At 56.7% G+C, this 24,425-nt stretch overlaps 1 protein-coding gene across 1 annotated transcript; it reads left to right on the top strand.

Moving 5' to 3' along the window:
- The first annotated feature begins 2,410 nt into the window (after positions 1-2,410).
- TSKU (tsukushi, small leucine rich proteoglycan) lies at positions 2,411-16,231 on the top strand. Its single transcript, XM_032427390.1, has 2 exons — positions 2,411-2,490; positions 13,662-16,231. Exon 2 carries the CDS (start codon positions 13,670-13,672, stop codon positions 14,741-14,743), a length of 1,074 nt encoding a protein of 357 aa, XP_032283281.1. The 5' UTR covers positions 2,411-2,490; positions 13,662-13,669; the 3' UTR covers positions 14,744-16,231.
- Positions 16,232-24,425: the final 8,194 nt, after the last annotated feature.

Consider the following 24,425-nt stretch of genomic DNA (forward strand, 5'->3'; position numbering starts at 1 on the left):
TGTTGCAGTGTAGACAGCAGACAAGGGAGGTGGGTGGGGCTGACGGACATTCCCATTCAAAGCCCAAGTTAGGGAAGATCAGGGAAATGATGAATGCAGAAGTGCTTCGAAACTGCCTGCAGCCACCAACCAAGGTGTGAAGGGCTGTTCATCATGTGTACGTTAGGGGAAAAGCCATTTGGGGGAGCCTGGATTCTCCAGCCCAGCCGGTAGACCCTGCATACAAAGGGCAGTGGGAGTTAGCATCCCCCTCCCCCCCACCCCCCTGAGTTCCCTGGGAGTTGATTGAGTATTTATCTCCATTTCTCAGATGCTCAGCAGGAGTCTCACTCCAGAGCTCCACATCAAGGGAGGGGAGGATGAAAGTCTCCAGGCCAGGGCCCAGGGAGATTGCACTGAAAGAAAGCCCTCTCCCCCACAGGGAAGGGGGCCAGAGAGTCAGATGGCCATTCCCCGCGCCCCTCCCCCTCAAGCCTGCTGGGCTTTCCAGCCTCTACACCATCCCTGGTGGGAGACATCTAGGTATAATACTACTGGCGATTAACACTGCGGGATGGTGCTTCCGGTGACAAGTTTTACTGCTTTACTAAGTTACCCTGTTTACTTCTCATCACAGCCTCTCTTGCGGCGCAGAACCTCAGAGAGGATAGGTGACTTGCCTAAGATTACCCAAAGCTGGGAAGTGGCAGGGCTGGAACCCAAACCCTGTCCAAGCTCAGGGCCCTCACCAAATGCTTTTTGGGGGTCTCCTCCCCAGGCAGGGAGAAGGGCTGGGAAGGGCTCCATCTCCTGCTGAGGGCACCAGGCTGCACAGAGAACGATTACGGGGTGCAGAGTTGAATCTCAGCGGCCCATTTATTCTGAGCTCGACTGTGAGGAGGTGACTGGATGCAAAGGAGCCTGGGGTACAATTTCAAAGACTGATGAGGAGTCTGGCTGCTTGGCCCTCTGGCCTCCCGGTTCTGGCAGCTGGGTTTCTAATTGGGGGAGGACAAGGGCCAGAGGCAGAGGAGACAGGAGAGCTCTTCCCGTCCCACACTGAGAAGACCAGGCTCCCAGCCTTCTCTCCTCCCCTCCCTAACGGGCAGGGTCTGGGGGTCTCAGCCCAGGCGAGCACCGTCTGCAGGACCTGCACGGTCACTGGGTGCAGGGGAGGACTTGCAAGAGCACCCTGGCTCCGTGTAGCAGATTCAATTTTGCTGCCCTGAGGCTGGGGTCGCGGCCCCCACTCCTCCTTCCCCAGCCCTCTACGTACCTCCCTCCTTCCAGGTAGACAGGCAGGCACATACACACAAGCCCAAGCAACTTTTCTAATTTAAAGAAAAAAAAGGTAATCAATAAGAAGCAAAAAGACTGGGAGTGCAAATCTGGGCCACTGCAGGGGGAACACTGCCCAATCTCTGCACCCAGGGGCCCTCTCCACAACAGGGGGTTCCTGGGAGGTCCAGGGTTCAAGACCAAAGCCTCCCTCCAGCCCTGGGCCAAATAGCTCTGGGCTGCCTGACAACTGCCCCCTACCCCTGTCTAGGTGTGTAGACTGGGAGACTCAAACTCACGCAAGCCCCACATTGGGAATGCATCCACCAGGCAATTCCTCTCCCAATCCCCATGTTTTAATGGTTTTTTTTTTTTTTTTTTTGGATGTCTTCCTGACCTTATAAACATAAAGAGGTGTGAAGAGAGGATGAGCTGCAGAGGAATAAGTGGTGCCTAGTCACACACGCAGTTTCCCTTCTTAGAAATCCAACCAAAGTGCACGGTTCCCTTCAGAGCAAATAAGTCTGCTGCTCTCCCTCTCCTCTCCTGCTAGTTTTTCTGCCCAAGCCTGTCTCTCTCCCCTCTGCGGGTTCGTCTTTCAGCCAGTCTTGCTCGGTTTCAGATTCCTGGTCTACTTCTCACCAATGTCTCTGGACCTCTTTCACTCATTTAAAAAAACGAGAGGATGAACTCGAGAAGAGGGAACCCTTACCCACCCAATCTCTTTCTCACTAACGTCCCCCCACCCTCTCTTTGGCTCGCGCGCGCGCACACACACACACACACGCACACACGCACTCTTGCGACCTCCAGATGTTCCCGACCGTGCGGCCATCTGCTGAGGTTGCTCAGGCGCTCTGGGGAAGGGGGCAGGGATCCGGGTTGCAGGAAGCTGGGAGCGAGGCCGACTGGAGTGGGCGGGAGCTGCGTGCGCACTTTTGAGACGCTCCCTAGGGTGGAACCCGGGCTCGCTAGGGCTCCGCAGGCGGGCGGGGGGCGGGGGGCGGGGCGGGCGCGCGCCGGGAAAGCCGGCACTTTGGCGACACTCCCTAGGTCGTCGGGCGGCGGGCCCAAGCCGCCACTGGGCGCCGGGCCGGCGGGGGCGGGGGGCTCCCAGCGGCGGCCGGGGGCCGAGGGGCGGGCCGCGCCGCGCGGAGAAAAGCGCCGGCCGGAGAGCCCGCGGCCGGGCCGCCTCTGTGAGCGCGCCGAGGCGGCTGCGGTGCAGGCTTCCAGGTGGGTGTGGGTCCCGGGAGGAGCGGGAGTCGCGCTGAGGGCGAAGGTCCGGAGCCGCCGACCCCGACCTCGCCGCCCCATCCGGCGGGCGGGCGGGCGGGCGGGCGGCGCTGGACTCTGGGGGCGGGCCCCGGGCCCCTCAACTTTTCCTGGATCCAGGGCGTCGGCAGCGGCTGCGGGGTGCCTGGCGCTGGGCCGGGGTAGGGAACACGTACCAAGGGGTGAGGGCTTCCAGGAGACAAAGGCTCTGGACGCGGGCCGGGGGCCGGCGCCTCTGGGGTCTTTGTGCGGACACGTGCATCACGCGTTTGTGGGTCTTTGTAGATTTGGATCCGGGGACGTGCATCTGCCTGAGCCTTTGTGTGTCCGTGGCTTTGTCTGGCTGTTTAGTGCCTATGTCCACGTTTTGTGGGCCCGCATTTGGTTGTGGGTGTGGGTGGGCTCATCGTCGTGTGTCCGTGTACGTGGTCTGTGCCTGTCGACGTGTCTGGGTTGGATGTCCGTGGAGTGTGTGCGCGCCGAGAGCCAGACACCGCCCCAACTCCTCGCTCCCCTGCTGTCCACCCGGGCCCCCGACTTGACTTCAAACTTTTCTCCTGGTTCCTCCGGCAACAGCCCCCGTCCTCCTCCCGCTGCAGCCGGGGCCGGGGCGCTGGCAGCCCGCCCCTCCTTCACCTCCTGGGGTTCTTAGAGCCGCGAGGGGATGGGATAGGATGGGGGCGGGGGTCAGCCGCGCTGGGGGACTCGCCCAGGCCACGGCTGGGCGGGGCGTACGGGACACCCCAGCCGACCCAGCTAGGAGAAGAGAGGTAAGCGGCCAGTCCTGGGCCCCGGCGTGGGGGCTGGAGACAGGAGAGGAGACGGCAGCCGGTGTTGCCCGCCGGGCGCTTCTCCGAGGGAGTGTATGTGACCGAGAGAGACGTGTCTGCTTGGCGAGAGGCCGGCCCCAACCCCCGGCTCCGCTTTGAGATCCGCTCTCCGCTGGCGTCCCGCCCCCGGGGGATGGGGGGACCAGCCCTCCGATCCGGTAGGTGGGGAGGCGACGGCTTCTGGGATCCCGGCACCTACTGGTTCCCAATGGGACGGCCACGGGCCCGCAGTCCGGCCCTGGGCGAGTTGCTCAGCCCCTCGGAGTCGCGGTCGCCCTGCTCTGGATGGGGGCGAGAGAACTCCCTCTGGGCGCCGAGCGTGCAGTCGGGATTACCCGCGCTGCGGGCTTCGGCCTGAGAGCGGTGCCGCCCACACTTGGCCGGGACGAGGAGGTGACTCAGGAACTTCCCCATCCTTCCTTCCTGCCTGCTCTACCCTTCAGATAAGTCCAGACTTGCGGAGCCTAGGTCTGACCCGAGAGGGAGCGCTCAGTGGAAGCCTGCTGCGCCTTTGATCCTGAGTCTCGGAGATACAGCCCTAACACCTTCCCTCCCCTGCCCCCCCAACCCCCCTCCACCCAGTCTTTAACCTAGAGTTTTGGGGATGCTGCAGATGTGAAGGAGGGCCACAAGCCACTCATCTGGGAAGGAGGCAGACATTGGCGCTTTCCTTTCTCTGCCTCAGTTTCCCTTCTGGAAAGGAAGGTGTTGACAGCTTCACCCCTCCCTTTCTGTTGTGGCTGACTGCTTGAGACCACAGAACCTGGAAACACTTTGATGTTTGACACGCACCTCCATTCTGTCTCGAGCTTTCCCCGGGCAGTAATTTGCTGTATTGAATGGGGGGAGGGGAGGTGGCTTTGAAGTTAGGGAGGGATGAGGTGAGGTGGGCCTGGAGCCCCTGCATCCCGGGAAGGGAAGGCTGGAACGCAGCAGCAGGGGTAAGCAGGAAGTGTCTCCCACAGAGGGGACAGCACTGCGTGGCTGTGTATTCTGATAACAGCACAGAGGTGGTCAGCACTGTGGACTCAATGCAAGGTGGGTGTTGGGGTGGGGTGGGAATTGGAATTCCCCTGGGAGGGAAGGGAGGGGGCAGATATGAGGGCCTTGAATGCCGGGCCTAGGAGCTGGGATTTGAATCTGCAGGTGGTGGAGAGCTGCTGGTGGGTTTAAGCAGGCATAATAGCGTGGGATTGGTAATTCCAAGAAAACTTCCTCTGGCTTGTGGGCGGTGCTGGAGACTGGGAGACCAGTCTGCAGGCAGAGTTAGAGTCAAGAACCTAGATTTTACTCCCACTCCGTCGCTTCCTAGCTCTGTGACCTTGGCCAAGTAACTTTACCTCTGATTCTCAGTCTTCTCATCCTTCAGATGTGAAGAGTAGTAGTTCCTGTCTCACTGATCTGTGGCGAATGCCAAATAAGATGATGAATTACATGTGCTAACGAAATGAGACGAGGTTTGTGGTGTGCCTGTGGTGTGGGATTGCACTGACAACAGAAAGCAGAGACAGCTTCAACTGTGGTCCTAAACCTGATTTCACCACCTGGCAAAGCCCGAAGTCTCCTGCAAGCTGGGGCCAGTGTTGTCCTCACCAAGCAGGAGGAAGCTTTCTGTCCAGGACATGTCATTCATCTGGTTTATCCCCTTTCACGTGGCCAGGCCCCACACAGGAGATGAGCAGGACACAGATCCAAAGATGGTCACAAACCACAAAGTGCATCATACTTTGATGTGAGCAACCCAGAGGCCATGGGAGCCTAGGGGGACGATGCATGGTCAAAGAAAAGAAGGGCATCTCTGTCGTCTTCGTCAGAGGGAGCAACCTGTGCAAAGGCATGGGGCCCTGGAAGCAAAATGGGCTTCTAGTCTGGCAAGCCATCTTTGTAGGATGGGTTTTAAGTGGGAGCAATGGTAGGTCCTATTCTTCTGTTGGGATTGTACTGTGGTTGCCCAGTAAGGCTGACGGTTGGAGGCAGGGGCTAGGAACAAGGCTGTTACAGCAGTCCAGGCCAGGACGCCTCCTGAGCTGAACCTGGGCAGGGCGAGGTCACTGCCTGGCTTGGGGGGTGAAAGAGGGGAAGATGGTGACCCACCTACCCGATTCTCATTCTGTCCTCATTCTGTCATAGGTGACACACCTGCTTCAGCCTACTTTGGCTTCTGCAACCTTTCCAAAACCCCCTTCCCAATTCCCTGCTAAATCCTAGTCAGCATTTGTAGCCCAGGAAGGGCCCTGGACGGTGCCTTAGGAAAGAATCCAAGGCTCCCAGGTGCATTTTAGATTCTTTAAACTCTGCCCCTGCCTCACCTTCAGATCTGCTGGTGTTGCAGCTCCTTTTTCTTTCCTGGCCCCTGAAAGCAGCCTTTAGGGGACAGGAACCCACATGCAGTGAGCACCAATACGTGCCAGGCCTGGGACTGAGTCTTCATCTTACCTTGTGTAATCATCCAGTGACCTGCTGGGAGCAATACCAGAATTCTCACCATGTTACAGAGGAAGGCTCAGACTCAGGGGTGAGGGCTCACGCAAGCCTCCTGGCAGGAGAGGCACTCTGGGGTTGGCGCCTGGTCTGCCTGGCTGCAAAATGCATTCCTCTGCCCCAAACTGCCTCCCCGTGAGTCTACACACGCTGCCTTCCACCGAAGGGATCTCGGCAAGCTTTGGGAAGAAGACACGCCAGACGGAGGAAATAGTCTTAGGAGCCTTGCCCATTTCCCTGTAGATCATCCTCCTTGGCCAAGGTTGCTGGGCCCAACTGCACCAGGGATAATGTCATAGAGGAGGCCAGGCACTGGGTGTCAGAGTACCTGGATCCTGAGTCCAGCCCTTGTCCTCACAGGCTGTGTGACTCTGGACAGATCACCGAACCTCTCTGGGTCTCTTCACGTAGCTGTAAGATAGACACAGGGCCACCTAACCAGCTGATCTTGCGGGGTGACTGAACAGATCACAGCTGAGGCAGTGGAAAGGTTAAGAGGTGTCCTTTGGTGAAGTGGTAGCGTTCTGAATGCCTGATACATCTTCCTGTAGTACCCGCTCTGTGCCAGCCCCAGTGCCCAGCTCCAAGGGCATAAAGAGCAGTCTGACCCCATCCCTGCTCACAGGACAGACAGGTGAATGTAATGACACTCCAGCACGATCAGCTCTGGCCGTCACCCACACGGGCCCATTTGTAAGTTGAGTCCCAGTGGTATGACAAGGGATTTGGAGCTCAGACATCTGGTTTTGAGACTTGGTTCCTCTACCACCCAGCTGAGTAATGTCAGTCTCGTCTGCAAAATAGGGACAGTGATCCCCGTGGTCAAGGACTGTGATGAGGCAGAAACGAGATGGTGATCTAGAAGGTGCGCGGTGAGCTGACGTGTTTGTACAGACGTGTGGCATTAGCGATTCTGTTGGGAGAGTCAGCCCTCAGGGCCCTGAAATTCTTTTTGCCTTGCATTTCCAGAGCTAAGTGGTGGTGGGAGCAGGGGGCGGCAGGGTGTTCGTGGAATTTCCACTTGGGGATTTCGTTGGCATCCGCTCAAGTGAGCTCATGGCGGAGGGAGCAGGGTGGGAGGCGGCTCAGCTCCGAGCGGCCTGTCTCAGGTGGGGGCAGGGGCCCTGGTCCAGCCCAAGGCTCAGCCTCCTGCCCACCTCATTCCTGTGCCAGGGGCTCCCTCTTGAAGTTGTGGTGAGGAGCTGGCAAATCTTTGGCCCAGAAATGCTGTGATGCGGCACCAGGGGCAGGCACCTGGGGCCAGGAAGGCCTAAGCCAGAACCCCGAGCTCTAGATGGGTCTCAGAGAAGGAGGAGGGAGTTTGGGCCCTGGCCAGCCAACACCAGCACACTGTCCAGAGAATGTTAGTACAAGCAGTCCCAGACCTGCCGGGTGCCTGGCGCTGTGCTGGGTCCTTGGGCAGGGAGGAACATAAAGAAGAGTAACACGGTCATTGCCTTCTGGAAGCTTCGTAAGTCATCGCCGTCATCAACCACCACGCATGGAGCACTTAGCGTGTGGCAGACATGGAGCTGAGTGTTTCACACGCTCTCCCATAATGCTTTGACCAACCCTGCGTCGTTGCCCCTATTGAGGACACTGAGACCCAAGAAGGTTGACACTTGCCTCAGGCACGCAGGCACGGGGCTGGCCTTACACCTGGGTCTGAGTCCAGCAGGCCTGTTCCTTCACCCGACAGGGTCTGCCATGGCCTCCAGGCCTGGCTCGGACACCAGCGCAGGGGAGGGATGGACAGGTGAAGAAGGCAGAGTCACTGCCCCAAGCCGCTCACACTTGAAGTCAGGAGACAGGCAGGTAAATCACAGGAGAGGATGTAGTGAGTATGCAGCCGAAGGAAGCTCGCAGACGGCGTGAGAGGCCCAGGCCAGGAGACCGGCTCTGGGGCCCGAGTGGACAGAACAACTTTGTTCCGCAGGCAGGGCCCTGCAGGCCGGGTGGGTGCGGGTGCCGCTGGTCACACTCAGGCACGGGGACCCGGGTCCTGGGCCCTGCTCTGCGGTTGCCTTGTCACTGCCCCCTCTGGGCCTCGGTTACCGGTGATCTCTGGGGGACCTTCCAGTTCCCCACCCTGAACTCTCTGAGTCTGAGGAAGTGCGAGCAAGGGCCGAGAGTTGTTCAGAGCGCCCCACCGTAGGTTCAGGTCAAGACGGGGGCTCAGCTGGGGGAGGGAGGACCGTGGGGACAGCGTGCCTCTGTGCCACGGTGAACTTGATGTCTGTAGGTAAGAGGAGAGGTTGGGGGGGTTTTGAGAAGGGGAGTGATGTGGCCACACCTGTCCTGGGGGCTGTCTGAGCAGGCTCTCGCTGACACGGGAGGGAATACTGCCTGGAGTCTGTTAGGAAATAGCCATGCGGCTTTGTCTTCTGACCTCACAGACCATCGCCCAACTTTCCTTAGAGCCACAGTGGTCCCACCAAGGAATAACTCCTGGCCCCTGCCCAGAGGACCTTATGCTGTGTCCCCCCAACCCAGGGTGGGTAGTTTCTAAGCCCCTGTGTTCTGTAGGCTGGCTGACCAGTGTCTTTTATCTGCAGGCTGGGGTTTGGAAAAGAAGTGATACGTCTTGGGCCAAAGATCCCTTTCCTCCCTTGCCTTCGATGGTGGCCACATGTCTGCCTTTCCCTTCCTCCCCAGGGTAGATCCCAGGTCCCAGTGGGAGGCAGGGTCCGTACTGTTACAGATGAGAAAACCGAGGCTCAAAGAAAGAAAGAAAACTGTGAAGGTCACACAGATGGTGGCACGCTGGGCACTGGAGTCCTGTTCTGGATACAAGGCAGGTGTTAGCAGTCTTGATCCGACTTGCTCTCCTGTCCCCGCTGCTGGTCTGTAAGCCTCACGAGGACAGGGGCCTGGCCCCCCCACCCCCGCCCCACATGCACCTCCCATGGCCTTGCACGGCGCCTGCACTCAGTAGAGATTTAGTAAATGTTTCTGGTACGTGTTGCCTCCTGAGACGCTGGAGCTGCAGGGTCTAGGCTAAACCTCTCACTGTGAAGCCAGAGGAGCTGAGGCGCAGAGAGGAGAGGGGACTCGTCCACGGGTGTGAGCAGACCAGGCTGGGGCTCCTGACTGTCCTCCAGGGGCTGTCTTGTCACCACACACAGTCATCCTGTCGCCTCCCCCTCAGCCCCCAGAGAGTGGAGAAGGGGATGGGGGAGGGCCCTCAGGGGGCTGCTTCTGCCCTAAGCCGAGGAGAGGCACCAGCACTCATCAGCTGCACTCCGTCAGCTCCCGGCCCTGTGGTCTCAGGTCCTCACAGCGATCCCTTGAGGAAGGGGTTGTTGTCTCCGTTTTAGGTGAGGAAACAGGCTGAGAGAGAGGAAGTCGTTTCCCCGAGGTGCCTGGTTTGACTCCAGTTCCCAGGATCACAGCTTCTTCAGAGCAGGGAATTGATCCCAGAATGACAGTTCTCATCTGGAGGGCCACCCCTGACCAGTGGGCAGAGGCCTCCAAAGCACCATGTCAGGAAAAGCTCTGAGGCCCTGTGCAGGTTCCCCAGGAAGCAGTGCTGTGATTGAGCAATGACCTCCACAGTGGATATGGCTACAGGTCAGATTAAAAGGTGCCATCTTTCCATCACGTGGCCTCCACCCCCCAGGGCCTCATTTCTCAGTGGGAATAATCAGCTTCCCAGTCTCATCTTCACACCTGTCCCCTCTGAGGCCGATGGGACCATCATTACCATCCCAGATTCATAGTTTAAGGAACTGGTCCAGAAAGGTAAAGTGACTTGCCTGGTTCACACTGCAAGTTAGCGTCCAAGGATTCTGGCTCTCTGTGAAGGCCTTTCCTCTCCACGGAGCTGAGGCTGGTGGTTTCCGTCAAGGGGAACTCAACATTACTCATCCCTTCACAGATCCAGCAGCCCTGTGGAAACAGTGTGCCTCCCAGGAAAGAACTGCTCTCCCAGAGGGTGCCGATAAGAGCTTTGACACGTTTCCTACATGTGTGCCAAAGGAAGGAGGAAGAGAGATGGGTCAGGCCCGCCCACTGGCCCCCACCCACCAGCTCCCAGTCTGTGGGGGAAGGCAGGGTAGCCCACACTGCCATCTTCCCATGTGCTAGGAAGCCTGCCAGAGGCCTCACCGCCACCATTCTATTTTGTCTTCACCACAGTCCCGTGAGCTGGCTATTCACATCTCCATTTTACAGATGGGGAAACTGAGGCTCGGATCGTGGCTAGCCAAGAGCAGAGAAAGCAGAGATGGCCATGGTCTTTTAGGAGGCTCTGTTAGTGTGTTTGTCAGTGTGTTTTATATATACTTCTCCTGTAAGAGAGGAAATGGGAGAAAAGGAGATTAAAACATGTTTAAATCACTCAAAGTTCTACCATCTAAAGAAAAACTGTTGCATGGATATATTTTTTTCTAGACTTTCCAAAATTAGGATTTGGGTTGGTTGTTGTGGTTTTTTTTTTTTTTTTTTTAATGCATAGTTATAATTTTCCTAGACATGCAATTTATCCTTATGATACCTAGCGTTATGGCATCAGCCCCCTCTATGAGGCTGCGGACTTTTCTGAGCATGATTTTTATGGACTCCATAAAATCCCTAAGAGACTTCAACAGCCATTCTGAGTGGGCTGGGAAGCCCTAGCCTGGAATCAGGAGACCAGAGCCTGAACATGGGCCACTGCCCCCTCGCTGGGAGGCTGGGGACAAGTCACTGCACAATGGGTCACAGGCTCCTCATCACTCCAGTGCCAGGTGGCACGCCCCGCTCTGCGGCCCTCGTGGCATCCAATGAGCAAAGGCCTTTTGTGAACTATAAAGAGCCGCGCCCCTGGCCCAAATATCCTTTATCTTCCCTCAGTCTCCCCCTGAGAAAGTTCTGCCTTCCCCTTGGCTCCTGAGCCTTGTGCGAAGGGCTTGGAGCCACAGGGCCGGGCCCTAGCATCTCTGACACACTCCTACAAAGGCACCCCTCCTGATGTTACCCCAGGGGGGTCTCCTCTGGGCAGGACAGGACCACCGACTCTCAGACACCGGCCCACACCTCCGAAGTTGTAAGGCACCTCGGGGGTTCCTCCTTTCTCTCGACTGCCCGGGACACCCCGGAGAGGCCTCTGGGCTCTGCTGCGAGCTCACCAAAGCCCCGGAGCCACTGAGTATTAAAGACCATGGCACCGGGCCTGAGCTCTCTGGCCGCTTCCCTCTTCCTTTCCCAGCAAAGGACAGAAGTGCGCGTTCCACTTGAACCGAACCAGTTAGGAGGTTACCAAGGCCTGAGTTCAGTTCTCATTCTCCGTTTCCTCTAAAACAGGCCTAAGACTGCAGACCTCCTGGAGTGGCTGCAGATGTGGGAGAGAATGTGGGTCCAGCATTGGCCCATCGTGGGGACCGGCTCGGACTGTCCCCGTCAGCACTTGCCCCTGGGGATGTCCAGGCCTGGCACAGAATGGGGCCCCTGGCAGAGGTGGCCGCTGTGGGGCTGGCGGGGGGGGGGGGGCACCTTGTCCAGGGTGCTCAGAGAGCACCCACAAGCGCAGTTATGCAGGCGGGTCTCGGTCTATACTCGTGCTCCCTTTATGTCAGCTGTCCTGTCCCCAGTGGCGTGGTAATGACCACCTCGCATTCGTGCCCAGCTCCTCACAGTTTGCGTTGCACTTTGGTGGGAGTTGAATCACCTCGTGTGAAGAGGGCGGGGCAGGAATGACTGCCTTGCGGTACGCAGGACAGGCGGAGGCCTGGGGAGCGCGGTCAGAGGCCCCTGCTCTAGGGGAGAGGGTTTGGGCAGCTTTCGGGCTGCCGGTTACATAAGCAGGAGCTCACGAGGGGCCATCTGGCATTTAATAGGCACATTGTATAATCACCTTTGGGAACCACAGGGCAACCTTGGGGCCTTTGTGTGTGTGTGTAGTGTTTGTTTAAACCCCAGGAAGGGTGCGTATGGGCAGATCGGCTTGGCAGGGAAGGTGGGGCTCTGAGTGGTAATGAACCCCTGTGGTGAGAAGCTCACCCAGCAGAACAAAGGGGGCCTGGAGCAACTCAATATTTTCCTTTTGGTTCCAGACATTGGAACACTCTGTCCTGCGTCAGTTGGGGCCCAAGCCCAGGATGCACCTGGGCCCAGTTTAATCCTCAAATTGGACTCTACAAAAGAAAGGGGTGGGAGAGGAGAGGCCCACGTAGCGGGGACGGAGAGAAGAGCCCCACTTCTCGCTGCCCCTGCGCAGAGCCAGAGTGCAGATCAGATGGCTGCCCCTTTAAAGTTCCATGTAGGGCTAGTAATGGTATCCTGCTGCCCGCTCCCTGAGGGCCAGTGGGAGGGATGGGTGTGGGAAGACTGGGCAGGAGGGCAGGGCAGGGCCACCCCAGAAGAAGAGACCTGCTGGGGTGGGGCTGGGTGCCTTCTGTCCCCTGGGCGGGTGGCCGCTCTGTGGCAGGAGTGGGTAACCTCAGACTGAGAGGCTTTCACTACTCAGCCCTCTCTCATCCCCCTGCGAGCCCCTCCCTCCTCAGCACCTCTGTCCTCGGAGCTGCAGTGGGCATGAACTCAGGCTTTGGGTCACACAGGTGTGGCTGGGGGTGAGGAATGAATGTGACAACATACACGGAGTGCCTGGCATCGCTGGCAGCTCCTGTTACAATTGTACGGGGAGGGAAACTGAGGCCGGGGAGGGAAGTGGCTTGTGTCATAGCATGTGTCAGTGGGAAAAGCCCCTCTTGGGCCTGTCTCCGCTGTCTACCGCACCAGTCCTGCTGGAGGAAGCAGATGAAAAGAGGGGAATTGGGATTGAGCAGGCCTAGGTTCTGATCCTGCTCTGCTTTTACTAGTTTGGAAAAAAACCCTGTTGCTCTCTGAGCCTCTAGTTCTTCATCCGTATAATGAAGGAACCAGCCTAGCTGCCTGCCCTCCGCTAACGAAAGGGCCAACAAGGGGTAATAGCTGTATCAGCTGTGGGTGGGGACAGGGAAGGGGGAAGGGGCTTGGGACAGCTGTCCCCAGAGCCCAACTGGAAGTCTAGACACAGGGTCCCCAGTTGGAATAAGGATCCTGCCTCTGGAGGCCAGGCCAGGGAGGGGGCTCTGGACTAGGGACTGAAATGTTGTTATCCACAAAAGGGGTAGGGTGGGGATGGTCACTGCGGGCCCCCCTTGCAGGGAGAGGCTTCAGTCTTGGGGGTTGGAGTGTGGGTCTCAGACATGGCTCAGCCACTGCCACACCATGACAGTGAGTCATGCTTCTCTGTACTCCATCCCGGTCCTTCCCCCCGTACGTGTGGCCGTGCATAGCTTTCTGAGCCTTCTACATCTCAGTTCCCTCTTCGTGAAGCGGCAACGGGAACAGCTACCTTGCAGTTTCTGTCATTGTGAGGGTTAAGTAGGACCGCGCTGGGAGGCAGGTAGCGCAGTCCCCAGCACCCAGCACTTTCTCAGCCGAGGCGGATGGAGCACCCTAGCCCATCAGCGGGAGAGGCCAGCCAAAGACCCATCCAGTCCAGGAGGTTTCCAGCAGGGTCTTAAGCAGGCCTGGAAGGTTCCAAGTCCCCACCCTCACATCGGCCAGAGCATGCCTGCTTTTACCCGCTGATCTTTTTTTTTAAGAAAGTGTTCTGCTGCTCCCCTCACGTGGCCTAACCCCTCCACCACACAGATGGAGAGACTAAGGCCAGGGAGGAGCGGGGAGCAGGAATTATATGAGGAAGAGTGTTCGGGGGAAGCATCCCGGGAGGACAGGACCGGTGGTGGCAACATTCAGCTCTGCCTAGACACACTGGCTCGTGGCTTCTGTGGTCGGGCGAGAACCGTCTGGTATGGGGTGCCTGCTGCCGTCCCTCACCTGTGGCTCTCTTTCCAGCCCCCACCATGCCGTGGCCCCTGCTGCTGCCCCCGCTGCTGTTGCTGGCTGTGAGCGGGGCCCAGACCACCCGGCCATGCTTCCCCGGATGCCAGTGCGAGGTGGAGACCTTCGGCCTCTTTGACAGCTTCAGCCTGACCCGCGTGGATTGCAGTGGCCTGGGCCCCCACATCATGCCCGTGCCCATCCCTCTGGACACAGCGCACCTGGACCTGTCCTCCAACCGGCTAGAGACCGTGAACGAGTCGGTGCTGGCCGGGCCGGGCTACACCACGCTGGCCGGTCTGGATCTCAGCCGCAACCTGCTCACCAGCCTCTCGCCCACCGCCTTCTCCCGCCTTCGCTACCTGGAGTCGCTTGACATCAGCCACAATGGCCTGGCGGCTCTGCCGGCCGAGAGCTTCGCCAGCTCACCCCTGAGCGACGTGAACCTCAGCCACAACCGGCTGCGGGAGGTCTCGGTGTCCGCCTTCAGCACCCACAGCCAGGCCCGGGCGCTGCACGTGGACCTCTCCCACAACCTCATCCACCGCGTCGCGCCGCACCCTGCGGGGGCCGGCCTGCCCACGCCCGCCATCCAGAGCCTGAACCTGGCCTGGAACCGGCTCCGCGCCGTCCCCGACCTCCGGGACTTGCCCCTACGCTACCTGAGCCTGGATGGGAATCCGCTGGCCGCCGTGGGCCCGGGCGCCTTCCGGGGGCTGGCGGGCCTTACGCACCTGTCCCTGGGCAGCCTGCAAGGTCTCCCCCAGCTGGCGCCCCACGGCTTCCGTGAGCTGCAGAGCTTGCAGGTCTTGGACCTGTCAGGCAACCCGAAGCTCAAGTGGGCAGGAGCCGAGGTATTCTCAGGCCTGGGCTCCCTGCAGGAGCTGGACCTGTCGGGCACGGGCCTGGTGCCTCTGCCCGAGACGCTGCTCCTCCACCTGCCAGCGCTGCAGAGCATCAGCGTGGGCCAGGCTGTGCGCTGCCGGCGGCTCGTGCGGGAGGGCACCTACCCTCGGCAGCCTGGCTCCAGCCCCAAGGTGGCCCTGCACTGCGTAGACACCCGGGAATCGGCTGCTGAGGGCCCCGACACTTTGTGACAAATGGCGTAGCCTGGGGCCACATAACGGACTGCTGCCCTGGGCTCCCTCAGGTCCTGGGTAACTTATATTTTCATGTGCCAATGCCGGGGGGTGGGGGGACCCAGCAGGCCTCTGTGGCAGCATCATCGGAAGAGAGCCGTGGACCTGGGGAGAGGCTTTGGAGCTGGGACCAGCGCCCAGGAGCAAAGTCTTGCCCCTCTGTCTATGTTGTCCCCCAAACCATAAGTAGAAGGTCTTCGATGCCAAACCAGACAGCAGTCCCCTGCTGTCCTTCCCCACTTGTCCCCAAAGTGCCTTCCCTCAGGCCTGGGCCAGCCCGACCCGTGATAGGAGGAGGCTGGAAGGAAGCCACTGCGACAGGGCAGAGGTCAGGCCCACGGCTGAGCATCCCCTTGGGCCCGCGGTCCAGTCACTCAGGGGCATGGGCTGCTTTTACGAGGTAGCCCCCCTCTTTGCTCTGGGCACATGAGACCCACCTCATCCTTTTCTTTTCCTCTAGAACCCCGGGTAGAACCTTAGTCATGGAAGGGACTAGAGAAAAAATCAAGTGCGCCTCCTCATGTGACAGATGGGGCAACTAAGGTCTAGAGAAGGAACATGGCTAACTGAGGTACTAGAGCGGAGGCGTAGCTGGCCCCAGCAGCCTGCCTCCCAGCGAGGCCCTTTGCACTTTTCTGTCTTCTCTAAATCATGCCCTCTGTCCCCTTCTTGGGTTCCTCCATCCTGCCATGTGCGCCCTTTCCCTGTCATTCCTAGGACAGGCGAGGGCCTCGGCGGTGGGACTCTGGGCCCCATAACCAGCAGTGTGGCACACGTTGTCAGTTCACCGCGGAGCCTCTGGAAGCTTCAGGCATGCCAGTCCCCAGCCCTACCAGTTTCCCACTCTGGCGTGGGGTCCCCGGCGTCAAGACTGGAAATTCATCCATTGACCCCTGAGGTAAACTGCCTCTCATGGACTCGGCAAGGAGTCGATGCAGTCCTGGAAACCCGCAGGGGCCTCCTGGATTCCTCCCCCACTGGCCCTGAGCTCCACAGCCTGTCTCCCCCACCCATCAGGAGGCAGGTGCCCCCATCAGAGTGTATGCTCCACCCCAGGCGGCATCTCAGCTTCCCAGCCCTGGGCTCTTTCCTTAGTCTTTGTTTTATGAAAGTTGTTGCCTTTGTAATGGACTGTCCCTTCAACCACCCCACCCCCCACCCCTGCCGGCAGGGGATGGAAACGTGTCATTTGTAAAAAGAAGAAAAACATTGCGTTTGTTAACTTTTGTAATACTGTGTCCTGGGGATGCGTTGAGGGAGGAGGTGTGGGGTGGAAGCCGGGGTGTATGTGGCCCATTGGGCCTCAGGGGGCTGGTCCCACAGAGATGCCCGCAGGACAAGGAGAGCTCTGTCCTCCGCCACCTACCCCACCCTACACCTAACTGGTCCTTGACTGAATAAACACTATTAAGAGTCCCTCTTTCCATCCTTTGACTGGCATCCATGGCCAAGCCCTGGGCAGCCTGTTCTCCCAGAAAAGCCCAGGAGCCTCGTGGGATTTGGACGGTGAGCTGACACGAGGGAGGCAGTTACTCGGGAGTGGTTGCTCCTTTCCCTGTGGCTGGTACCCTGTCTCGCCTCATCTCCCCTCTCCCTGCTGCCCCAGCTCCAGGAACACACCTCTGCCTTTGCCCAGGCTGTTCCTCGGGGGCCTTGCCCTTTGGCCTGTCCCTGCCGCTCAACTCCTTCCCACTCTAATAGACGCGGTTCCTCCCTCACCTCCTCAGAAGCTTTCCCTAAGGCCCCCCTTCCCCTCCCTCCCGAGCTCCAGCTCCAGCAGTACGGGGTTCCTGCTGCGGTACCCTAACTCCCGTTTGCATACTTCCAGCCCCGGGAACTTGCTTGCAGCTCATCTGAATGCCTCTGCTGTCTCTAAGTTTTTCGTTCTAACTGGCCAAGGTCTGTGGGAACATCCATCAGCATCATCACCGACAATGACAAGCTTTTTTCTGCTATCTGTTCTGTGCTGCGGGACTCATGTTCTTGAGGTGTGAGTGGGAAGGACACACAGAAGACACCTGACCATAAAGGCTGCATGGGAGCTGTGGGAGCCCTGTGGTGGGGATAGGAAGGCTTCCTGGAGGAGGCAGGTCCACAGAGCTGAGGACAGTGAACCTGGACTGAGGGCGATGACAATTAGGAGGAGGGGGTCATGGGTGAACAATGGTACAGAACCCAGAACATTCAGGCTACAGGTATGTCTGGGAAGCTTGCCCATCATGTCGCTTAACCCCTGCCCCCATCCCCAGGCTTGGGCTCCATGAGCAGGAGGCTATCACCCATCAGTTAATATGGGAGTAAGGATCAGGGTGAGACCCTGGCACTCACAGTCCTCAGATTGGTTGTGCACCCCTCCCTCATCCCTTGGGACAAGAAAGCCTTCAAATGCAGGGTCAGGGGAGGGATCCTAGGGACTTTAACCCAGTGAGGCTGGGCCCTCCGGAAGTCCTCCTTGAAGGGGGGGGGTTGGGGGTCATGGAATGTAGGTGTCTTTAAAATGGGGACAAAGCGGTGCTACAGGCAGGGTGGGGAGGCCAGGCCCTCCTGCAGAAGACACGGGAGTTCTGGGGCAGGTCACCTCTGCCCTGGGCTGCAGCTTCACATCCGCAAAAGCGGCGGGGATGAAGCTCCGTGGGCGAGGATGGGACCGTCACACCGTGCCTGCTGTGGGGGCATCACCCCGCACATCCCGCAGCCCTGGCCTCCTGCGAACCTTAGGGAGAGGAGAAGCCCCGCGGGCGGGCGGCCCTCACCTAACCCAGCATCCACGCGCCCCTCCGGACGCTCCCAGCCCGCAGCGCCACCATGCGGCCGCACATGGCCAGACACCCCCGGTCTGAGGGGTTGCGGAGCGAGGCCCAGGGCCCCTGGAGGCCAAAGCGGACCTGCCCAGCACTTCCATCCCCTAGCCACACCGTCTTCATGCTGCTGCAGTCTGCCCTCCTGGGATCCTGGGGCCGAGAATGGGGACATTAGAACCTCACAGAATTACAGAGATGAATGCAAAGATTCCATTTTAGAGTTCACAGAAAAGGATTAATTAAACATCTTGGGTCCATCACGAACCAGTTGTGTGACTTTGGCCACATCACTTTACCTCTCTGAGCCTGGAGAAGGGGGATGAAAATATCTCCCTCCACGGGATTGTATGAGTAAATGAAGTAACGTTTGTAAAGAATCAAGCACAGTGCGTGCCTGGCACAAATAAATGCTTGGTCCCAGCTTCACCGCACCACAGAATTCGGAAATAGATTACAGAATCAGGTAGTCTTAGACTCATATTTCGATAACTGACTCAGGACTGAAGAATGTCATAAAGGTTTCGGATCGTAGAGTTGCAGAACAATACTCTACTGCACAGGACCTTTGCTCTGGGTGCCGAACGTAGAATAGGCCTTCAGCACATGTCAGTTGAGTTTTAGGGATGGGCAGACAACTGAGGCACAGTTTGTCATCATGGCACAGACTGGCTCCCACACATTTCCTTGCATTCCACTGACAATACGGCTGCCACTCACTGGACACGTGTTCCGTGCACTTGGTGTGCAAATAGCATTTTCCTCCTCACCACAACTGCCCCAGGTAATATTGTCACCATACAGATGAGGATACCAGCCTGGGCCTGGCTTCATCTGACCAATGGTGAGTCAATCTTGCGTGTCCTACTTCAGTGGCTGGCCCAGCTGTGCAGATCCCACACGTCAGAGAGCAGAGGTGCTCTGAGAAACCGAAAAAAACCCTGGGATTCCATCTCCTTTTCTGTTGAAAATAAATCAGGGAAGTTATGCAATTCTAAGTACTTCCAATCAGACCACTGCTTCTACATCACTGAGCATGAAAAGCCGAAGATCAAAGTCAAAGTCCTCCCCCCTCCCCCGTGACCCTATTTCACAAATGCGGAGACTAAGACCCAGAGATCAGCCCAAGGTCGCATAGCAGGCGACCAGGATAATTTGTGGGACCCAGTGTAAAATGACAATAAGGAGACTCATTCAAAATTATTGAGAATGTCAAGATGGCAAGAGCAGAGCATTAAACCAAGCCCAAGGCCCTTCTAAGGTCCCACTGCCCATGAAGCCAGCCCCGTTGTGCTTTAATCACACCATTTACAGAGAAGGAAGGGGCAAACACCCAGTGTTGGTCAGGATGGCAGAAGAGAGTCTGTGTAAATTTGTATGTAATGTCATCCCTCTGGGAGCCAATTATTCTTTCAAATCCAGGAATTTCCCTCCATGGGTGTTATCATACCACCCCCTGACGTCCCCAAATTGTCATGGCCAAAGGACTCTCAGAGAGGACAGATGAAGATAGAGATACTAGCACCCACCAACTGCTTCCAAACCAGCTCACAGGATGCTTCTATGCCCAAGACCGCCAAGCATGCCTGGGCCAGAGGCCTACACTCTGCTCCTACCTAATGTCCACCAAGACAGTAGAGGTCATCATAGGCTAATAGGGCCTTGTGCATCAATGTTCAGCGTTCTGTGTTGGCTAACGCTCATGAGAGAGCAAATGTTCACTGATACCTAATATCTATCGATACCTAATGTCCGTCAGTGACAGCCCCACCAACGGCTGATATCCACAAAGGGAAAATGTCCAGTGGCGGTAACGTCCACTATTACTCAACAAATACCAGTGTTTGCGGACAGCTAATTGCAGTGATAACTGCTCTATGCATCCGTATCTAATGTCAGTCCATAGCTCAGCATCTGGCAACAGCAAATGGCCATCCAGTGAAGTCACGTGTCCTGTGTTTATTCTTTTATTTATTAAAGTGCCAGTGGCTGTATTTATGGATGTGATTGCGTTTGTTGAGCCAAGCAGGAAATCCTTCCTGTGTTTCCTGTTCAATTCCAAAAGTGATTTCTTATTGTATTTTGCATACCTGTTAGTCAAAATATTCTGAGTTAGGAATACACTTTATGTTTCTCAATATATACATGTATATATGTGTAACATGTATATGTAATTATTATATACCCGATACAGGAAGACAGAGAAAAAGAGAACATGGTTTTAGAAGTGTCAAGCCAAGAAAAATGTTCTAATGAGTTGCTTCTTAGAAGCAGCAACATTTTCCAAAGTTGAGTGATGATTCAAGGTATCAGCCCTCCTGCTCAGGTGAAGAAAGACAAAAAGCCAGGTTTCCTAATAAGGTTAAGGACCTGACACAGGGCCCCTTAAAGCTCCATAACCATCAGTGAAGGCAGGCTTGAAGCCCAGCTTTGCTGCTTACAGCTAAGTGGCCTGGGGTAAGCCCTTTAATCTCTCTGTGAGCCTCAGTTTCCACATCTGTGAAATGGAGTTGGTAACTATCTTACAGGCTTGTGGTGGGGAGTAAGCGAGTCAACGTCACAAAACACTTAGACTAGTGCCTGGCATAGAATAAGTAATAATAAATAATATAAAATACTATTTTCTTGAAATTCTTTCTTTGTCAAACTTAGAAGCATGCTGTGACTGAAAATATTCTCAGGCAGAGTTTCTTCAGTGGGCATCGGCTCTCAGCAGGTGACCTCATAGAAGGTGTTATGCTCAGGAATTTGGCTGAAAGGAGGTTTGACCCTCTGCACCAGGACATTTCAAAATTGCCCTCACTGTATAATTTCTTTCTGACCCAATGCTCGTAATGGAACAGTGCTTAGGAAAGATCCTCCTAACCATCCTCCTCGGGTCTGGCGGTCACAGAAGGAATGGCCAACCTGCTGTGATTTGAGATGCAGGGAAAACCTTCCACTCTTGTCACTGTCCCTGACAGCCTCACTCTGCCTAAAATTCCGCCATTATTCTCTGGCTTAAGCTATGGAGATGAACAAGGGTCTGTGCGGAAATTAGGGCATTTGCTAACTACTGGGGAGCAAGGGGTACCTGACCGCTGTCTTCAAATGTGATATACCCTAAAAAATGACTTTAAGGGGCTACATTATGACGGTTGCTGAGACGATGGTGCTAGAGGCCAGATCGTGAGATCCATAAAGAAGGTAGTTGAAGGAGGGCGCCTGGGTGGCTCAGTCGTTAAGCGTCTGTCTTAGGCTCAGGTCATGATCCCAGGGTCCTGGGATCGAACCCCGCATCGGGCTCCCTGCTCCGCGGGAAGCCTGCTTCTCCCTCTCCCACTTCCTCTGCTTGTGTTCCCTCTCTCACTGTGTCTCTCTCTGTCAAATAAATAAATAAAATCTTAAAAAAAAAAAAGAAGGTAGTTGAAGGAGAAGTTCTCTTACATGTGCAGCCTTCTCTACCAGCCAGTGTGATGTCCTGTTCTATTGATGACCCCCACAACCCACCTCCTAGTATTATCACCCTTCTTTTCGGATCTCGATTGGATCCAGATTTGCTTTAATCAACAGAACACAATAGAAGTGGCTCAGGGTCAGTTCCTACATCTTAAGAAGGCCTGGTAAGTTTCACTTTCACAATCTTGGGAGCAGGGAGCTGCCACATGTGGACTCTTGTGAGACCATGTAGAGAAGCCATAAGGCCATATGGAGAGAGAAAAGCTCAACCATCCTGTAGCCCAGCAAATCTTGGACCCCAGCTTAACAGGCCAGTGACCCCAACAAAATCAGCAGGAGAAGAACCGGCCAGGGGATCTCAGCCCTCCTTGTAGAATCGTGAGCAAATAAAACGATTGTTATGCTAAGCCATTATTCTTCGGAGTGGGTTCTTCCGTGGCGATAAATAACCAAAACAATCAAGTCGTAGGCTCCAGGACAGCCAGTTTGGGTAGGGGGTGGGGGGTACCAGGCAGAAAGGCACAGCTGAGAGGAAACGCATGTACCAGGTGTTCTCGAGTTTTTGAAGTGCCGCCCTGCACGTGAGCTCATCTCTTGTTCTGTGTGTGTCTCACGGCCTCCCAGGGGCCTGGCCAGTCTTCCCTCAGCCTCACACTCTCCTCCCAGCCCCTTACCCCAGCCCAGACCAAAGACTTGCAGGTCCCCAGACAGACGCACCTCTCAAGCAGGCCCTTCCCCTTGTCTCACCTCCAGTGCTAGCTCAGACCTGGAAGAATAAAGACCTAACCCCCCTGTCCGGCTAACAGGCCTTCCCTGTCCCCCAGCGGCTTTCCTCCAGGCAGCGGGACTTCCGTGAGGGGCACCAGGGCTGGGGTGAGGCCAGTCACAGGCGGGGGGCCACGAGAGGGACGCTGCTCTGGAATGCAGCCCCCCACCCCCACCCCGCGCAGACCCTGGAAAAGGCGGAGCTTTTTGTTTCTTCCCACAGACTGTGGGCAAAGTCATACTTAGCACAAGCTTTAAAAATACTCTCCCCACACGCAGACACAAACCCTGTAATTCCCTTGACTTGCCCCACCCACCAGCTAAATCCAGCGTCATGTGTGGACATGTGAGAAGTGGGTAGGGACCAGGATGGGTGCTTGCAGGGAGTGTTCTCTCCGGCTCTGAGCAGACCTCTCGGCAGTGGCTACACAGAACTTCCCTTCGCTAACATGTTTTAAAGACAAGATCACCCTCAAAGGAGTGGGGGAGGGGGCAATAAACGCTTCCCTGTCCTCACACCCACCAGCCTGATTACCTCCCACTTACCCTTCCGATCTCAGCATCCATGCCCCCACCTCGCCATGTCCCTCCCCAGATGAGGTTAGATGTTCCTCCTCTGCGCCAACCTGGTACCTCACCTTCCCTCCAGAGGGACAATGATCACATTTATTTTCTGTTTATTTTTCCAGCTCACACTTTACACTGAGGGCAAGAACTGTGCCTACCTTTCTTCCCAAAGGGTCCCTGGCACCCAGGCTGGCACGTAGTTGCTTGTCAATACATTCCTGAAAATCAGTAAATGTGTCTGTTGCATCCATTTTACTGACCGTGAAGTGGAGGCCCAGAGAGGTTAAGTGATTTTCCCAAGGCTGCACAGCAAGCTCATGGCCGAAACCAGCTCTTGAGACTTCCAGTTCCTCTGCAATAGGAACCTCCCTTCCTTCTCCCCTCCTCTCTCCCTCAGGTGGCAGCTGTGTGCTTCTGCCTGAAGCTGGGATGGGGAAGGAGTCCCCTGTGAGTGTCCCCCTCCTTCTCTCCAGCTCCTTGACAGGGAACCGCCCCTGCTCTGACTCTCCCCAGGGTGACTAGTTCTGTGCTCTGCTTCACCCATCCCCCACAGCAGCCCTACCAGCAATCGAAGGGCGAGCTCCCCCTCCTCTGAGCCTGCTTCCGCAGCTGTAACATAGGCTCCAAGATCAAGGGCTCCTTCTAACAGAGGGTCTGGGAACCCCCATGAGAAAGACTAAAGAAGGCTGTCGCGCCTGCCCCATCATGCTTGCAGCATGGCACACGGCACAAAACTTCACCAGAAAGACCCAGAAATCTCATTTTTTCCAAATGCACCAAAATTTCACTTCAATGTTACCTAAGTTTCTAACTTGTGTGTGTGTGTGTGTGTGTGCGCATGAATGGTAGTGGTGGTAGTTTTCAGGTTTTTTTTTTTTTTAAAGATTTTATTTATTTATTTGACAGAGTGAGAGACAGCGAGAGAGGGAACACAAGCAGTGGGGGAGTGGGAGAGGGAGAAGCAGGCTTCCCGCCGAGCAGGGAGCCCGACGCGGGGCTCGATCCCAGGACCCTGGGATCATGACCTGAGCCGAAGGCAGATGCTTAACGACTGAGCCACCCAGGCGCCCCAGTTTTCAGGTTTTAAAAACAAACAAATCCAGATGATTCTACTGCATAATCAGGTTTGGGCAACATTTCAGAGTTTACACAGAGCTTACCTTTCACACCCGTACCTCGTTTGCTCTTCACAACCTTCTCATGAGGAAAGCAGGGAGGGCTTGCCACCTAACCCGTTTCACAGATGGGGAAAACGAAGCCCAGAGCGTAGGCGGCAGAACCTGGGACTTGTACTCAGGAGCCCTATTCCCAGTTCTGTCCTCTTCGCACTCCACGTAGAGTGATTCCATTTCAAAAACAAAAAGAAAAGAAAAAGGAAAAGAAAAAAAGGACGAAGGTAATTACTTCGCTGAGAGACCTGCCCGAAGGGCTTGCTTAGCCCTGGCAGGGAGCCAGATCATTTGGTGGGAAGCCCATTTTCTAGGAGATGCGGGTGAGAGGTGACAAGAATAATAAAACCCTGGGACAAAGGCAACAGGATGCTGAGAGAGTGACTCAAAGGATTCGGGCGGCCCAGGGGGTGAGCGTGCAGGCCTCAGTGCTCAGGGGCCACCCCCACACACTCGGAAGCCCTGCAGTTGTCAGAAAGACGCCACGGCCCTGGTCACTGGGCACCCAGGGGTGTTCCAACCCCAGCCCTGTCCCTGGCGGCTCCTGTGGACTGTAGTAGAAGGTGGCAAATGGCTACCTAAGCGGGGCTGGAGCTTGAGTTCCCACCTGACGGCGGGGCCACCGGGGGTCCGTGCAAGCATGGAGGTCCTGGAGGAGGCCGGAGCAGAAGCCCTGTCTGACCTGTCAGTGCCGTCCCCACCAGAAGGCCAGGCCAACAGCACGCCCCTTGCCTTTCCCCGCCCATTGGCCCCCTTTTCTTACAGCCCTGTTCCTGGTGTTGATGCTCTAGTCCCAGGCCTGGGGCACAGGGGCGCAGGGGGCTATTGAGGCCTCCCCACGAGGAGAGAGCAGAGGGGGAGCTCGGACAAGTAGAAGTCTGCGTGAGCGGTGGTTGTTGGCCA

Source organism: Phoca vitulina, unplaced genomic scaffold, assembly GCF_004348235.1.
Source record: "Phoca vitulina isolate PV1807 unplaced genomic scaffold, GSC_HSeal_1.0 scaffold36, whole genome shotgun sequence".
Taxonomy (NCBI): Eukaryota; Metazoa; Chordata; class Mammalia; order Carnivora; family Phocidae; genus Phoca; species Phoca vitulina.